Below are 12,435 nucleotides of genomic sequence, written 5' to 3'. Positions count from 1 at the left end.
TGGTTGGCACTTCATAGGATTTTTTGATTTAAACTTAACTTGAGGTTTAATAATATCTGAGTGCCCTAAAGTTTTAAGGGATTTTGAAAAAGCAGCATATCTTAAAGTAAACAATTGCAATAATTTTTCTTGCCTATCAGATGGTAAATGGGCAAGGTCAAAATCTTCTTTAGTTAATTCAATTTTCCTCAAATCCAAAATCTCTTGTGTGGCAGATATCAAATTACAAAATTCCATATCTTCTTCTAAATTATGAATAATTTCCTGAGAAGAATTCTCTTCAAATTCAGGATTAAAGAAAATATTGCCTAAGTTAGTGTCTTTGTTTATATGAATAGTTAGTTCGCCAATATTTTTAACAACAGTAACAAATTTAGATTTGTCACAATTATGTAAAGAGGGAAAAATTTCAATACTTGGATTTTTAAAGGTGGGTTCAAACAAGAAGGTTTTGTCTTTATCATTAAAATTTTTAATTTTTAAAGTTATTTGAGCTGATTGTTTTGGTTCAATTACTAATTTTCTATTTACAATTGCCTTAGAGTCAACAATTGAATTACAAAGTGTTTCACATTTTTCAGTTAATTTAACTTTAAAATTTTGAAAAACAGCAACATTATCATGGGGGAAAATTTTAATATCATGTTTGGAAATGAAGTCATAGCCCAGTATGGCATCAAAATTGCCATGTGCAAATTCAGAAATATAAAAAGGGTTTTTAAAATGTTGTTTATCAATTTTAAACGAAATTTCAGAGCAAAACAAAAATTTTAACTCTGAATTTACAGTTCTAATTTGAACATTGCTCGAAAGAAGTCTAGTTTTGTTATAGTTCTTTATTGCTGAGTATACATCCTTAGCCATGAGTGAAACACTTGAACCGGAATCTGTGGTGATCCCATGATCACACCACAGTAGCCCGATGACTTGCACGCGAAGTTGAGCACTTTACGGTAGAACAGTTTAACGAGGAACAATACCGCACACACTTGGCCCCTACGCAGACTAATCCAAGTGGTCACCCACTCGCACACTGACCGCAGCCAGTGATGCTTGACTTCAGTGATCTGCTGGGAATCATGTCTTAACAATCAGTCCACTGCGGGACAACTATCAAACTGAATTTCTGAATTTTCTTGATTTGCCAGGCAAGCCGCCGCATGCAGAAACATTAAAAAATAGTTTATCCATTATTCTTCTCCAAAAAATCAATCCAACAAGATTCTGCAGCGTGCCCTGTTTTCAGTGGAAAGGATGATGACCAATATGCTCGAAGCTAAAATTCTAATTTGCAAATTTAAAAGCAGAAGGTGTTCTGCAGCAACGTATCCCAATTATCCTAATGAACGCCATTTGAATTTAAGCCTTTACAGTTTCCGGTACGTCTCGCCTTTACCATGATTATCAACTAAGATCAAGGACAGTCATTACAAGTATGTGGACTAAATTTGGAAAAACCTTGATTATCAGACAGCTCTAAGCGTCCTGAACACGCCTCGGTAGTTCTTTTAATTTATTCGTGTCCGCTCCGAATGGAGAGACAAATTTTGTGTACCCAAAAGCATTTGAATAAACATAGTTACAGCGCAACGTGAAATTTCCACATTTATTCCCTTAACATATGAACAGAAAGACATTAAAAAAATGTAAGTAAATTTTCATTTAATACAATTCCTTCGCGCCTTGCTTCGGGGTAAGATTGCAGCTAGTAATAATATAAAATGAAATATAAAGTAATGATGAGTAATTAATATAAAAGAGCTGTCAAATTATGAGAAATAATAATTACGAAATGCTTCAAAAACTTCTGCTTCATGTTTAGATTATGGCGACCACGAAAGAATTGTCAAAAAAGATGATACAATGGAAACACTTAGACTATAACCCTTAAGGAAAGGTATGGTATCATGAAATACGATTGCGGCAAACAGTACGGTCTGAAAGTAGGTCATTATTCGTTCACCTGAAAGGAAGAGATAAGAGTATAAGGAACCATCAAACCATAAAAGTAACAGTCAGCTTAAGCATTTTTATGAAGGGAAAAAATAAAGCTAAACCAAAATGATTGATTAATGCTCATTCTAACGCAACGTTATAGCATCTGTACCGAATGCATACACTCTATATTTATATTGGTTAGGAATTTGAGTTCCAGGAGTTGAATTCGGTAGCTTTTTTTCGGTAAAGTTATGTTTGCTATGTTTATGTTTGAGTCTTAAATAAGACATTTTGCTTTTAATTTTTCTTCTTACTTAGCAAACTAAAAAGTTGTTAGAAGTTGTCATTCAAAAATTAGCGAAGGGTAAGAACTATAAAAGGAATCGGAAAAATTGTAAAATTATCTGACTAATGGGATAACTTTATATTAATTTTCCGACTTTTGAATATTATACTTTTTTGAGTAATACACAGAACAAGGTGAAGGCATTGCAGGCATGAAATCTTAAATTAAAATTCAGTGAAAGAAAACATATTTTTTTATCTACGTATACTTCCCAAACTAAAGTTTAGCAATTTGTCTATAAATTTCAAGTATATTTTACTTTAATTATTTTGAATTTTGATTAAATTGACATATTTATAAAATAAGTAAAAATAACTTGAAAAAAGGATTGAAAATAAGAATAATATAATACGTTGAAACGATATTTAAACGGAATTTTTTTAATTTTATTCAACAACAATATCACGCGATCTTGCATAGTACTACCAAAAAATGCATTTCCAAAATATGTTCTGTAAAATGTACTATAACAAATTCTTTCTTTTCATATGCATAAGTCAAGGAACATTTCAACCATAAATTTACAGAAATTAAAAATTTTTTAAGTCAACATTTCGTATAGCATCTGAAGAATTACATGCAAATCCATAAAAATATTAATATTTATGAAAATTCATGGAGTATAATAAAATATAATGTCCAATTGATGTAATATCCAGTATATATTACACACTTGTTGGAATATACACCGAAGAGCCATTACATTATGACCACCCTGCTAATAACATGTGGGACCACCTTTAGCCCTCAAAACTACTAGCACCCGCCGTGGCATTGATTCCACAAGGTGCTGATAGGTAGTCTGAGGTATCTGGTACCAAGCGCTCACCAACTGGTCCTGCAATTCTCTCACATTGAATTTGGCACCACGAATTTGGTTTTCCAAATAGGACCACAAATGGTCTATTGGATTAAGGTCAGGTAAATTTGGGGGCCCAGACATGACTTGAAAGTCACTGCAATGTTCACCAATCCATGACGATTCGACCCTTATGACATGGTGCATTATCCTGTTAGTAAACACCATCCCCCGCAGGAAAAAACCCTTGCCATGAATTCTGGTCTGCAACTATGTTCAAGTAGCTTACAGATGTCAGAGATTGTTCTATAAGGATTATGGGTTCTAATGGGCCTATGAAACATTGTTCCTGGGCGAGTAACCATGAAAATCTGGACGAACACATTGCTATAGATGGAGGGTGGTCATAATATAATGGCTCTTCGGTGTATATTTGAAGCAGTATGCATATTTGGCACTATAATGCAGCAATATTTTCAAGAACTTGATAGAAATTTTACTCAAAATTAAAATGAAATCAATGCCAGTTTAATAGTTGTTCAAACTGGCATTTATTTTATTTTTCTAACTCTTTTTTGTCGATAAGGTTTCTTTGTTCGAATAAATATTTGTTGCATGCGCTGGTATTGACCGAATTTGAAATTGCAGAAATTTTTTAGTGCATGTTTCAATATTAGATTTAGATTTAAAAGTAAATTCGATTATATGTTTAGCATGATGAAGAATAGGGAAGGTTAAACCATCGAAGTTAAACTGCTTTCAGAAAAAGAAAAATCTATGCTTACTCTTTCAACATGCTAAAAAATATTAAGATATGTAAAAACGATAGTTATAGGCTGATTACTGGCTACTTTTAAGAAAATAACACATTTTGAATGTAAGTCTGAGCAGTAAAAAAGTTTGTTAGATCAAGTATGAAATAAAAATGAATAACACGCAACATTTAATTCTGGAAAGTACATTTCATAAAAGTACAAAAAATGGCTTTTATGCCATGCTCTAACGTATTATGATAAAATTAGCAAAGCTTACCACATTTAACAAATTTTATCACACATACGTTATACACATTCTACTGCCAATTTTACCAAAATCATTACCAAAGCGCTTTGTCAAAGATTATCATGCTTTTTGGTTTTCCCATATAACCAGGGACATTGTAGATTTTACCATAGTGTAATATTTTAACCATACTAATTTCTCAGCGCGAACAATATTTTGATTTTAATAGGTTCATAAAAAAACATTTGATCAAAAACTTATATATATATATATATATATTCAAACCTACAACAATATAGGAAAACTAAATCGAGTATATTTGAAACATTGCTTGAAGAAATTTCCAAAATTCAATGTAATTTGAGAAGTAGGGCTGTTACTGGTTTTGGCAAAATTCCTTAAAGTAAAATTATTCAATTATAATTGTTTATTTCAATATTTTTCACAACTTTTCCTTAAGTCTTCGCGTGCTACAGTAAAAACACTGTGCCGCGTGCTGCATGTCTTCGTAATTGAAATAAGCAACCTAATTAACGATTATTTTATTGTATTTGGTTTTCAAAATTCAATTAGAGTATGGAGTTTAGTTTAAAATATTTCTAACGTAATTCAAGAACTATAAATAATAGTTCTTAATATCACGCTTAATTATCATTTGTATATACTAATTTCAAAATTATTTTTATTAAATTGTTTTTATAATAATTTAAATGTTTCAAATAAAAGTTGATAAATAATTCTAAAATTCGTAAGAATTAGCCATTTTAAAAATCTCCTATTTTATAGAATAAAGTAATAAATAGAAAGCAATATCAATTTATTTTAAGCTAAATTACAAAATTCATTTTAAAGTTTATTCATTATTTGTTTAATTGAATTTAAGATTTAAAAAACAAATTCAATTAAGTGAGAGCCTTTTCTGTTTTAACAGTCAATATACTTCCTTTTATTGTGGGTAATTGAATTTGTTTTGTTTCTTCTTCTGCAATATATTTGAAAGAAAGAAATCTCTTGTGTTCAGAAGTTTTTTCTAATGAAGCATTTAGTGAAAATGGTTTTTCCAATGAACCTTATCTGGCATTTTACAGCTTTGGGTTCCTGATAAGTGTGGAATACGTCTCTTAAGATAAGCTTCTGAGTTAGGAATTTCATGATTGTTCTATTCTAAAACTTTTTAATTCAATTTCATTACTCGCTTTTCCCCAGTAAATAAATTTTGCTGTTTTAAAAAAATGAATTGTAATTAGTTTATTTTTCTTATTTTCCTTATTTCTTAATTGGATGGGCACTATGAATACGCTAATTTTTTTAAAAAACTTTCAGGATCCTTTTTGTATACATTTAGTAAAAAAATTTTGCTCATCATTTTTTTCATTATTAAAAATTTTTTATACTTAAGACATAAGCTAATGGTTTGGTAATGGTAATAAGTTTTAGGCAGATTTTCACGCACGTTTTTGTGAATTTGAAATGAAAATATATCTAATAAAATAAGCCTTATTAATGGAAGAATTTAAAGAAATTTATATATATTTTTATTTTTTATGTGATTAAAAAGTTTTTAATTAAAAAAATAAAAAAAATTTAAATTTAATCAAATTCTCTTTTTATTTTATATTGCAAATAATTTCTTTTTCGCATTTAGTTATGCTACGATAATTATGTAGATAATTACAATCTATAAAGTTTTAAATTTTTTTATTTAACGACAGATAGTTAAAAAATTAACAAATGTATTGGCCATTACCCAAATTTGGGCCATTACCCAAATTTGGGATGATAATCTTCCAGGAGTTTTTGGGAAACATGGTTATCGAGGTCTTCCTGAGCTTTACTAGATATTTTAATAAGATTTTTAATAGCATGGATGGACATAGGGCGAAAAATTATTTGCATAATTAACTAACCCTTTTTTAAAAAAATTAATTTTATTCAGATTCCTCAGATAAACTCCCGTAATGAGCCATTTGAAGGGTCATAAGCCATATGGGCTAATTGTAAATATGTGTAGTAAAAAGAGCATTTTTTTAAAGTAAAAAACAACATTGATACTTCTGTAATTGGAATGAAGAGCAAAGTTCTTGAAAGAAATATTTATACTATTTTTTTTATCATAATTAATTTCTTTTACGATCATTGTTGCAAAATTTAATTTATTTAACAAAATAAGTCCCATAAATATGCTTAGCAGAGAACATGAATATCGCTTTTTTGCGTCTGTGTATGTCATTTGTTTGTTCAACAAAAGTATCACACTGTAGAAATTTCGGAATCAAATCACGGTAAAAAGTACTACCCTTCTGCGTGCATCATACGTAAAATCCATTTTACAGTAATTTTTCCTTAATATTTATTTAATTACAGTTATTCAAGGATTTTTTAGTATTTAATACTGTTAGAATCACGGTACATCAGATACTTTGTTCCATAAAATTTTGCAGTAAAATGTAATGACACCTTCAGTAACGACACTTTTTACCGTAAGTTGATCCGGAATTTTTTACAGTCTATACTTAAAAATATGATTTTAACTGGTATACATATTTATAATCAAAAATTTTAATAGCATAATTTAAAAAAATAGTGCTTTCCATGAAAATTTGTAAACAACTTTGTCGGCGTTAATTAGATATCATTGATCAATATATTGATGCAGGAACCGGGAAAAACTGAAAAGTTTTTGAAAAATATGGAAAAAGCAAATTGATTCTTTTCAATTGCTTTCTGCCAAAATTTATTTGTAAATTAAGGGAAATACATCTGGATGCTAACACTGGGCAAACATAATTATCTAAAATTTAATTGAAACTAAAACTTTTTAAATTTCTAGCAACATCATGTAACTTTTATCACCACTTTTTATTTTTTCTGGTTGACACAACTCTGAATTTTGTCTTCTTGCAAGTGCATCTTTGTGAACTCAATAATAATTTGTTTAAGATAAAGATCAAAACTATGGAGAATGGTTTACAATTTTGTATAAATGAAAATAAACTATATTTTCATAAATATTAGTAACATTTGAAAGCTACCGTTTATATTCTGAAAATTCCAATGAGAATTCCAAAAAAATAAAAAATTAGATATTTTGTTAAAACTTTTTAAAAGATAAACTTTTAAAATATTAGCGTAATTTTAGAATTTGTTGAAGTTACCTTTACAGATAAACCAACTTTCAAAAAACGGAACAGAAAAGAGGTAATTGAATAAATTGAAATGGAATAAATTTTTTAAGCGAAATTTGAAATTAATATATTTTATTTTCTACTTCAAAGAAAATTCGTAGATTTTTTTATTTACAAAACTTTTTCGTTAAAGAATCTAGAATTAAATTTTCTCCCAGCCATGTAAAAATCTAAAAGTTATATGAATGGAATAAATCTATTTCTGTTACTCAAAGGGCATAAATTTCTGCCGCTATTTCCCCTATCTCAAATAAAGAAAACTAAATTCGTTCGGCGATGTTGAATAAATTTCATCAGTAAAAGGAAAAAAATACTGTCATTTTTCTGAAAAGGAGTTGATTATGATTGCAAAGGAAACAGCAATGAATATTTGCTTTAAAATTTGTCCTCTTAAGTTTATTACAAAATTCAACTATTTTCACTCGAAATAATTTCTGTAACTTATTCATTACTCGTGTTTATTTGATAATTTAAATGTGTTTATTTAAATGTGCTCGTGTTTATTTGATAAATTAAAAATAAAATACATTAATGTATTTTATTTGGTGGGTTGCAGGGTGGTTTATTTTTTGCGCACTCAACACATACTCATTTGTTTTATTACGTCTTCTTATAGTTTCTTTTGTTCCTGAAATAAGCATGTTCAGTCAGAATAACATAAGCAAAAATACATAAGTAAGGGAGCATTCGACCATGCAGATTGGGATATTCTCAAGACCATTATAAATCAACTAAATATCCCTTACAATATCAAAGGTATCATTTTCAGCTTTTTGAACAACAGGACTGTAATTTATGAAGATCAAGAGGGAAACATTATTGATAAGCGCAATGTAAAGTTGGGTGTCCCTCAGGGTTCATCTTTAGGACCCATACTTTGGCTAATTTACGTGAACACCATTTTTAAACATGCTTCTCTCATCGGTTTTAGTCCTTTCCCCGATTTTAACTATCAAGATTTTAATATCATTGTTTTTGCCGATGACGTCTTCATTCTTCTAAGACACAGCATATTATATAGATTTGATCAACTAGCGACCCACGTTCTCACAGCAATGTCAGCCTGGGCCAGGACACACAAGTTAACATTTAGCCAGGACAAAACAAAAATTATTGTCCTTAACAAAGACAATAAGAAAACTTCCCGAACTCCGCGCATCAAAATGGATCAGAGCTCCACAAACCTGAAGATTATCAACAGTTTGAAATATCTTGGTGTGTTACTGGACCCAGGGCTGACATGGATTCCTCATCTCAACGAGGTTAAAGATAAAATCACGAACTTCAATCAAATGTCAAAAAGGGTCGCTAGAGCCACCTGGGGGTTAAGCCCATATATTCTTAAAAAGATATATCTCCAGGCCAGCGAGAAGGTAATAATCTACGCAGCCAGTGTCTGTTATAGAAATACTAATAAAATAAATCAGAAACTTGCATCCATACAAAGAATACCGCTTCGCACAATCACAAAGTGCTATTCCACAGCAAGCACTGAATCTATCCTGATACTGGCGGGCATTAAACCTATTCATTTGAAGGTTATTGAGACAATCTTCAACAAATGCATTAAATGGGGCTGGAAAATAGATGACATTCTTCCCGTCATTCAAAGGACAGTTATTGATTCCATCTTGGAAAAAACGAACCTTACTACAAAAGCCCCAGTTCACCCCGTCACTCAACTCGCTGTACCTTGGGGATATAACTCTCCAAATAATAATGGTTTAGAAATATATACGGATGGCTCCAGGATGGAATTCAAACCTCAACACTTCAGGACAGGTATCGGAGTAATCATAAAGTATAATGGCATCACTATTGCCAAGACCTCCTCCAGAGCATCCGATTATTGCTCAGTTTTTGAGGCCGAGCTTATGGCGATCAGAGAAGCAATAAACTATGCAGCAAAACAGGAAGAACAAACTACAATTTATACAGATTCACTCTCCTCATTGCATGAACTGACTGACCCCACATATAAAAATACGATTGTTCATGACATAAAACATGCTTGGAGACAGAGTATCTCACTGAATTTGATTAAAGCACACGCGGGGCATGCCGGCAATGAGGAGGCGGACCAACTAGCCAAAGAAGCCGTCAGACTTGACATCATAGAAAATACTACCTGGCTAACCCCCATTCAGATCAAATCTATAATCAACAACCATATTATGGCTCGATGGAAATTGGACTGGACCAACAGTAGAAAAGGACGGTAGACTTACACATTTTTTAAGGATCCAAAAACTACAGGAATGAAGGCAAACTTTTATATTAATCAGTTCTTAACCGGCCACGGCGTGTTTGGCACACACCAAGCAAGATTTTTGGGAAATCTTCAACATGTACTTATTGCAGCTCACAACAAGACATTCATCACCTAAATTTTCAATGTCCTAAATTTCAAACACGACGAGGCAACAATTTTCACAACAAAACAGAACACCAGATTTACTCTAACCTGACCTGCAGATCAATCATCAAAGACATTATCAAAACAACTTAGGAAGATACATTAAACCCACTGTAAATTTTTACTAACTCTGGCCGTCCAACTACCGTATGGATCAGCGCTTCCATTTCTCCTGAGTCAACTCTAATTTTACCGCTTTAATTACCTCATCACAGAAGACTCTGGTTCGGCGATTTTGATTTTTAGCCAGGATGACTATCCTTTAAACTGGACTTTTAGTGACTTTAAAAATTTTTAAATCTCATGGTGTTCTTAGGTTGGATTTGAACTGTCCTCGTCATTCACACCATTTTAATCCACTTTTACTATTTCAACACTAATTTTGGTGATTTTACTATTTGTAACTCATTTAATAGTTTCCTTAATAGGCAATTTGCCCTATGATTAGTTTTAAAATTTTATGCCATATGATTGCCTCAATATTGTTGTTGACCTCTCTGTTTGACCTGGAATGGCAAATTATATTTTATTTGCTTCTAATAATGCTGGTGTTTTAAATTTAATTGTGCTTTTAAACCATATTTTAAGGTCTGCTGACCTGGACTTTTCATGACATACATGCCAGATATATTTGTCATGTTTTCGTAAAGATTTAATATTCTGAGTAATTGTAGATAGCTAATTTTGTTCAAATGTATTGCTCGCCCGCAAAGTTTACGGGCTGTTGCCATATGACTTTTGTATTTTATGTAATTTATGAACTTTATGTATTTTATGTTCTTTAATGTTTTTGACTTGGTTTTTTAATAAACATTTACCCGTATGCCCTGAATTGGGGCAGGTCGGGGGAAATATTTTCATAAGCACAAATACATAACTTCTGTTGACATAGTTAAAAGAAGTTTGATAAACACCTTTTCAACCATGACTGAACAATAAAATGAAAATGGAAATAAAACTATAAGCGTTTAAAATTTAATCCATATTGCATTTATCATGCAATCTTTATTATAATACTTCCAAATTTATGTTTTCTAGTTTACTTGAGAATAAACTTAAAAATAATACTTTGAATATTTAAACTTTAGGTCTTTTTTATTAACATGAATAATTTTACAGTTTTTTCAAACGTAAATTTTTATTTTTAGTAAATTTTCATAATGCATTGTTGTGACTATTTGTCAAGCATTTATGTTGACATTATAACTTCAGAAGTTTTGTTAAAAACTAAATTGACGGATTTTGTGTGATGTAAGTTAAAACCGTTGTTAAGTAGACAATGCAAGCAATTGTCATATTAATTATTAAAATTAGTGCCAAATCATGAATTTTGGAAAACACTTTTTATTTATATATATATATATATATATTTATATAATAAAATTGCATGTTTCTTCAAAATTATAATTAAGATAAATACAATTAAATGATGCATAAAATTTCCTGAAGACTATATAAAAGATTGATAAGATATCAGTGAGGAAGTCATTTAAATATGAAAAAGCTTTTAGCTTATCTGAGATTGCGTTGAGAAATATCTAATATTTTATGGAAATATATCTTTGCTAATATCACTACCTATCTGTCTCCATTAAACTTAATTTTGCTTAAACGGATAACTTTTAGACCAGTGAGGTTCATATTTCAGAACGTGTCTGTCAAATGATTTATCGGCCACGTGGGACGTTAAGAGAGCTTCATATTGTATGGGTCATTTACATTCATGAGTGTCACTTAAATACACCCGAAAAGAAAAATAGGGGATGATAAATTTTGAAAAATACTGTTGTCCACGTTTACATTTAAAAGCCTATTCGGTGACTATAATAACTCTTTAGTTATGATATTGTAAATGAATGTGATAAATTGATTTTAAAATGATTAACGAAGTACTTCTTATTTCCTCTATTCTACGACGCAGTTATGATACAGACTATCAGGTTGCATAATAATTATTCTGAACTGAACACTTATTATAAACAATAACAGCAATTTATAGATTGTCAAATTCTTAGAAACATATTAATTAAATTGGTGAGGAATCAACAATATTTACTGGTTAATCTAATAAAATATATTTTATGTTAGGAGTTACATTAAAAACTCCCTGATGCAAACTGTTTTTATTTACGAATTCATTTGGAAAGCAAATTTCTCACACCCCATAACTTAACTTAATCCCGCCCCGCCCCAATGGAGAGCATCCAGGTATACTAAAGTCTCGAAATTCATGTCCATGTCCTATCAGTACAAAAAAAAAGAAAAAAAGATTGTGATTAAGAAAAAAGTGCTTCAATTGAAGCAATGTCGAGAGTGACCCTGGGTTGCACGGGTGTAAATGTACAGATACAAAGATATGCTGTTTACAGAGCTCCAAGCAATGATTAAAGAATGCTCCAAAATATAAATTTGCAGAGGTTACATGCCTTATAGACCAGGGCAAAGAAATTTGGAACATAATATAAGAACATGAGTTGCAAACGAAAGAGCCCAGATGTATAGCTGAAACGTAACATTACGTCCACATCATTAACTAAGGGACTAAACAATTGGTAAAGATCCCAAAGCAGCAAGCAAGCAGACGTAAAGAAGTCTGTGAAAAAGTGCAAAGAAAAAAAGAAGAGTGCTAAAGAATGAACATTTAGATTGACGAAAGCCATTAGAGTTGTTGATATAATCATTTTAGGCTCCAAAACTTAAGTATCAAAAACTATCATCGCAAACTAGTAGAATTGGGCAGGGAAAAAGT

General features: G+C 30.7%; 1 protein-coding gene across 1 annotated transcript; it reads left to right on the top strand.

The window, feature by feature from the left end:
* The first annotated feature begins 8,325 nt into the window (after nucleotides 1-8,325).
* On the top strand, nucleotides 8,326-9,492 carry LOC139425440 (uncharacterized). Its single transcript, XM_071180333.1, has one exon. The coding sequence runs from the start codon at nucleotides 8,326-8,328 to the stop codon at nucleotides 9,490-9,492; it is 1,167 nt and encodes a 388-aa protein (XP_071036434.1).
* Nucleotides 9,493-12,435: the final 2,943 nt, after the last annotated feature.

The sequence above is a fragment of the Parasteatoda tepidariorum genome, chromosome 1 (genome assembly GCF_982258835.1).
Source record: "Parasteatoda tepidariorum strain Cologne lab strain chromosome 1, Ptep-v5.0, whole genome shotgun sequence".
NCBI classification, from domain to species: Eukaryota; Metazoa; Arthropoda; class Arachnida; order Araneae; family Theridiidae; genus Parasteatoda; species Parasteatoda tepidariorum.
Note: the sequence above shows the minus strand (reverse complement) of the source record. Positions and strands in the feature narration are given on the sequence as shown.

Bases quoted from the DNA above. Each gene is read 5' to 3' on its own strand.
- LOC139425440 (XM_071180333.1), top strand. From the start codon at position 8,326: ATGTCAGCCTGGGCCAGGACACACAAGTTAACATTTAGCCAGGACAAA.